The sequence below is a fragment of the Ricinus communis genome, chromosome 8 (genome assembly GCF_019578655.1).
Source record: "Ricinus communis isolate WT05 ecotype wild-type chromosome 8, ASM1957865v1, whole genome shotgun sequence".
Taxonomy (NCBI): Eukaryota; Viridiplantae; Streptophyta; class Magnoliopsida; order Malpighiales; family Euphorbiaceae; genus Ricinus; species Ricinus communis.
This window is the reverse complement of record NC_063263.1, coordinates 27,894,370-27,900,040: the sequence shown is the minus strand read 5'-3', so window position 1 is coordinate 27,900,040 and position 5,671 is coordinate 27,894,370. Positions and strand designations below refer to the sequence as shown.

Below are 5,671 nucleotides of genomic sequence, written 5' to 3'. Positions count from 1 at the left end.
TTTCTATGGAAAATATTATCAAAAGCATTACCACTCGGAGATCAGCTAAGTAGAAGATTAGCTAAGGATGATCACTGTCATTAGTGCGGAGCTTAAGAAACCAGTATGCATTTGTTTTTTCTCTGTGCTTTTACCCAACATATATGGCGTCTGTCTTCTTTAGGCATAATATCAGCAGTCTTCCATATGGATTCAATCACCTCGGCTTGGGATAAATTGATACAGAATCTCCAAAATAGCAGTCATGATAATAGGCCATTAGATTGGTAGCCTTCTCATTATGGAATATATGGAAAGCAAGGAATAAGTTTATATTCAAAGGCAAACAATCCTCAGAACAAGACATCACAGGTGCAGCTCATAAAGAAATGGTTGAGTCTAATTCGACCCTATCAACAGGAAGTGATGTGGGACAGACAACTACCTCAATAGGATTGGATCAAGCCAAATTTTGATGCAGCGAGGAGAAAACAAATAAACAAAAGAAGCATAGGTATTATAGCCCAAAACAGTAATAATCAAATTATACAATCTTTTTTCAAGGTATACATAGGCATTTCGGAACCTTTACTGCTGAAGAGTTTGGCTTTGAGAGACTGTATGAATGGGCAGCCGAATTTTGATGGCCAAAAGTAATGTTTGAAGGTTGATGCTTTGCAAGTTATCCAGATAGCTAATGGGACAACGATAACTCCTGCATCAGTGTATTCTATATTTGCAGATGCATAAGATCTTAGGAGGTCCTTCAAGGAAAGCATATTTTCTTTTACTCCTAGATCTTGTAATAATTTGGCTCATAATAAAGCCAAAACAACTTTTTATTAATAATAATTATCTACTATTAATTAAAAGAAAAGTTTCTTTAACAATGCACACTTATATTATATATCTAATGGTACTAAAGTTCTTACAACTTCTAGCATCGTTCACGACCAATAGCGATGAGCAAAATCAAACTTAAATTCAACGATCAAACTGAATTAACTTGTTCAGTTCAATTCAGTACGATTATATTTTAATTTTAGCTCGGTTTATACTAAAAATAAAATTGAATAATTTTTTTTTTATTCGATTTTTTTAAAAAGAATTCTAATTATAACCAAACTGACCAAAATATCTATGAACATTTAAAGTATTATTTATTTATTTATACATGAAAAAAAAATTTATTATTAACTATAACAATGTAATTATTAATATATTTAAATTATTAAAAAATAAAAAATTTAAAAATCCAAACTGATCAATCGAATCGAACTAAGCTTTTTTGGTTCAGCTCAATTCAGTTATACATACAATATCAACTCAATTCAATTAAAAAGTAAAAAATTCAATTATATAATTTTTTTTCAAAATCAAACCGAATGTTGTTCACACTTACTAACACTTACTGGTCAGTGTGTCGCTTGGTTACTCACCATTTAGCACATGAGATACTATTACATAGTTTGAGTATATAATCGGTTCAGCTTAAAACCAAATGTTACCAATTAAATCAAATAAACCAAATCTCTATAAATATAAACGGAATCAAACCGAATAAGCCAACTACCAAATAAAATAAGAAACTAAATCGAACTGAAAAATTTATAAGAAGTAAATCAAATTGATTGGTTCAATTCAATCTTTTGGGTTCCAGATCAATTTTGCTCAGACCTACATGTTGAATAACTCAAGGTAAACACTAAAATCAAATTAGATCAAAGACCCTACAAGTAACTAAACTTGCTAGGCCATAACTATTTTGTTAGGAGAAGCACTCACAAGTCACGACACAAGGAGAGAGCAAAAATTGGGGTTTTTCATTAATTATGGATACAATACAAGAATCTAAACTTATCCTGTTAGCCATCCTCTTCTACTTTACAAACTACAACCATACCCAACAATTCTTATTTTGCAAAATGATAAGTAGCTCAAGCGCATGAAGGATCATGAAACCGAGAGTGCTAGCCCTAAATCTCAACCCAAAGAAAAGAAACCTTGATTTTCTACTCTTATGCTATTGCAAAGTACCTCAACTATCGAAGAATCCAGGGCCTGCCTGCAGAAGGAGTTCCTTCCCGGCATCCTTTCCCATCATAATCATATCATCAAGGGCATATGGGCCTTTTCTAGAAGTTTCAAGTACTGAAATACGACAGAAAATGGCAAAGGGTAAATCAGATTATTATGAAAAAAGAAGAAAAAGAAAAATATCAAACTGATTTTCTTTTTTGGGAAACATGATCATACCTCGGGTTCCATCAGGGGAAGCCACTAGCCCTTTGAATATGCAATCACCATTCTCGTCTTTGGAAGCGTATCCAGCAATTGGAGTCCGGCATGACCCATCCAAGGTTTCAAGGAAAGCCCTCTCACATGCAACTGCAAGTCTTGTTTCCTCATGGTTTAAAGATGCTAAGTAATTAGCCTGTGAATGGGTAACACAAAAGTTTATGATTAGAGAAACAATAAACATCAAGACAAGCACTAAGAAGCCAAAATAATGAAATAATGTAAAAAGAAGTTGCTGCAGCTAAAATGTTTAAGCAGAGTCAAACAACATATTAGCGCCACTGTAGATTTACCAGTAGAGAAATCCTATGTGAATCAAAGAAACTTGTTCAGGCACAAAATGATTGGCGGCATTCTATCCTATAAGATACATTGTTGTATCATGATAACAGTAACCACCAAATGCAAACCAATAACTGCTAAGTTACTGTGTGCCATAATGCTCCGAATCTCATCCATATTGATAATATGATGCTAACACTACATTTCTTGATTGATAATTTGGGCACAGTCAACCAGATTTTCATTGTTTATGCAACGACCCTCTTGGGTTCTCAATTGCAGACACCATATTCTTATTCAATTAGATTGCATTCAAACAAACCCTTTACCAGTTTTCACCTTCTATCTTCAATTTATGCATATATCTTCATCACAAAACATATTTGCATATCCAGTGTCTCACATATTGGACATACTGATTGTTGAATAAACTAATCAATGCAAGCAGTCTAGAAGTAGAAAAGATATGACGCACCATTTTATCGTCATTGCTTCGACAGGCAATTCCAATTGCTCCTTGAGCAACTGCCGGTAACATATCATCAATTGAAAGAACTGAAGTCACGTTTTCTGTCATATTTAAGCGTTTAAGTCCAGCTAATGCCAATAGTGTTGCTTGGACCACCCCTTCATTTAGTTTTCTCAACCGTGTCTGAACATTACCACGAAAATTCTCTAAAACCTGCAACAGTAAAATAACCATAAGCATAAGTGAAAGATAACAAGAAGATGTCACTGCCGTAAGAAACCGGAACCATGGAGATTATTGAAACAGTTGCATAAAGAAGGGTATATAGGCAAACAGCAACAGGCGAATAATATTAAATGATGATGAAACCCTTTATTTATGGAGTTTTTATTTCAATAATCTTCATGTCACAGAACAGCATTAAGAACATGCCACACAAAAAGCTTACACTGAGTGAAGGATATCTGTGAAGTATTTGTGACTTTCTTCTCAGGGAAGCAGTGCCAATGACACTCCCAGAAGGAAGCTCAGCAAGTGAAGATGCGCTCAAGGAAATAAATGCATCTCTAACATCCTCGCGCGGAAGGTTGCAAGGAAGAATTGTCTTCTCAGGCAAATAAGTGGGGACATCTTTCATTGAGTGGACCGCAATATCAATCTCGCCATTTATTAGCGCCTCATCTATTTCTTTTGTGAACAATCCTTTTCCACCAATATCTGCAAGAGGTTGTGTTAATATTTTATCTCCGGTTGTCTTTATTATCACAATTTGGATAGCCCCTTCCTCAGCTAGTTCTGAATGCTTTGCCATGAGTTTGTCTCGTGTTTCATGAGCCTGAGCAAGTGCTAGCGGGCTGTCCACAAATAGAGGGGCAACATCAAGATCCAAAAGATCTGACACAACAATCAGAGTGGGGAAAGAAAATGATATGATTCTAAAGTTCTTTTCTTTTTTGTACTTCGTACTTTTCCATTAAGAAGCATTTTAAAAGATCCACATTCAGTTACTAAAAATGTTCCCCAAAAAAAATCCATCATGCTTCTTAGACGGTGTTGAAGATTCTTACCCATGTTACTCTACTCAATTACAAGTATGAATTCGCATTTTGTTTAAACTAGAAACTACTATGAAAATGATACTTTATTTATATATCATACTGGAAAATAAAACTTCCCAATGTCCTGTAAATTTGAACAAAATTACTTAAATAAAAACAGAACTAATAAAGGTTCTTTTATTCACACTATAGACAAACCAAAGTCAAAAGAGATAAGTTATATGATATGCAAGTATGTGAACGAAATTAGTAACAGTAACTACTGACCAGAAAAAAAAAAAAAAAAGAAATTAGTACCGGAAAAGTGAATTGATAAAGCAAAGTGAGAGCTACTTATTTGTTCAGAAATTTTACATCTAAGCAAGATTGCAAAAGGAAAAAGAAAAATGAATTCCAGAGATCAAACGATTAATTGCGAATACCCATTGAGACACCGTACAACCTAATAGATAGATAATAACAGAAAAAAAATCCTCTTCTAAGCACACAAACTAACAAGGAAGACATAAACACATATATAAACTATTGATTCACTGCGTCAAAATTAGAGCTACATTGACAGGAAACCAAGTGGGTGGATGTGGATACCTTCCTCTGGTGCCAATTCTAATGAGAGCAACTTTTGGGTCCTGGGTCTGCTGTTCAACGGCAACAGAGGCTCTTGTGATCCTCAAACTTTGTTTCTTGATGCAATTTGGACTCTTAAATTGTGGAAGAGAGGACCCAAGAACTGAAACGGACACCGCAGCAGGGCGTGGCACCATCAGTCCTTGCATAGTAGAAATAGAAGATAGGGTGTCCATTGACAAGCCTATTATTATGGGTTTGAGGAGAGATTTATAAAAGAAATGAAGAGGATGGGTTAGCTTGGAAGGAATGGTTTGGTCGTCTGGTGCATCCCAGCGTGGATTCGGCTGGATAGGATATTGGGACGGATAAAATTTGTTTTTGTTATCCGCGCTGCAGTTCTACTCCAATTCCTTACAAACTTTTGACTTTTTATTGTCTGCCACGTTCCAATGAAATTTAGAAGGGGCACACCATTTAGTCATTGATTAAAGAAAACAAAAAAGTTACCGTTCCCGCACGGTAAATGGCTGGACAAAATATGAAATACTCCTCCAATTTATATTTCGAGCTAAATTATTCTAATTTTAGTTATTTTAATAAATAAATTTATATTTTTATCCAAAAGTAAAATACTTTCAAATTTTTTATTCAAAAAAATTTTAAATTTTAACTAAAATTGATAAAGTTAATAGCAACCTGTTGATAGTAGTTTCACAAAATCGAGATGATATTGAATAAAGCCAACACTTATTACTTTTAATTTTTTTAATAAAATAGAAGAAAATTTTTGAAATATAAAAAATAAAAGTTTAATTTTTAATATTAAAAATTAATCTTTGTCTAAAACTTAATTTATTTGTTTGAATCAAATAAAACAAAACATTATAGACACGCTTATAAATTTTTTAAAATTTAGAATTGTTGATCTTTAAATAGAAAGCTTGAATGGATTTATTTGACTTTAAACTATAGAAGGTATTTGATCCTCTATTTATAAAAGGTTCGTTATATCCAA

General features: G+C 33.6%; 1 protein-coding gene across 1 annotated transcript; it reads right to left on the bottom strand.

Annotated features, from left to right (window-relative positions):
- Nucleotides 1-1,783: 1,783 nt before the first annotated feature.
- LOC8277781 (porphobilinogen deaminase, chloroplastic) lies at nt 1,784-5,055 on the bottom strand. Its single transcript, XM_002520313.4, has 5 exons — nt 4,675-5,055; nt 3,477-3,882; nt 3,035-3,241; nt 2,236-2,413; nt 1,784-2,130 (listed from the first exon to the last, which is right to left on the bottom strand). Exons 1-5 carry the CDS (start codon nt 4,887-4,889, stop codon nt 2,018-2,020), a joined length of 1,119 nt encoding a protein of 372 aa, XP_002520359.1. The 5' UTR covers nt 4,890-5,055; the 3' UTR covers nt 1,784-2,017.
- Nucleotides 5,056-5,671: the final 616 nt, after the last annotated feature.

Excerpts from the sequence above, each read along its gene's own strand:
- LOC8277781 (XM_002520313.4), bottom strand. The coding sequence starts at position 4,889 with ATGGACACCCTATCTTCTATTTCTACTATGCAAGGACTGATGGTGCCA. Across the intron at positions 2,414-3,034 it reads GAAGCAATGACGATAAAATG|GCTAATTACTTAGCATCTTT; the intron begins GTGCGTCATATC and ends ACCCATTCACAG. Across the intron at positions 2,131-2,235 it reads TTCCCCTGATGGAACCCGAG|TACTTGAAACTTCTAGAAAA; the intron begins GTATGATCATGT and ends GTCGTATTTCAG.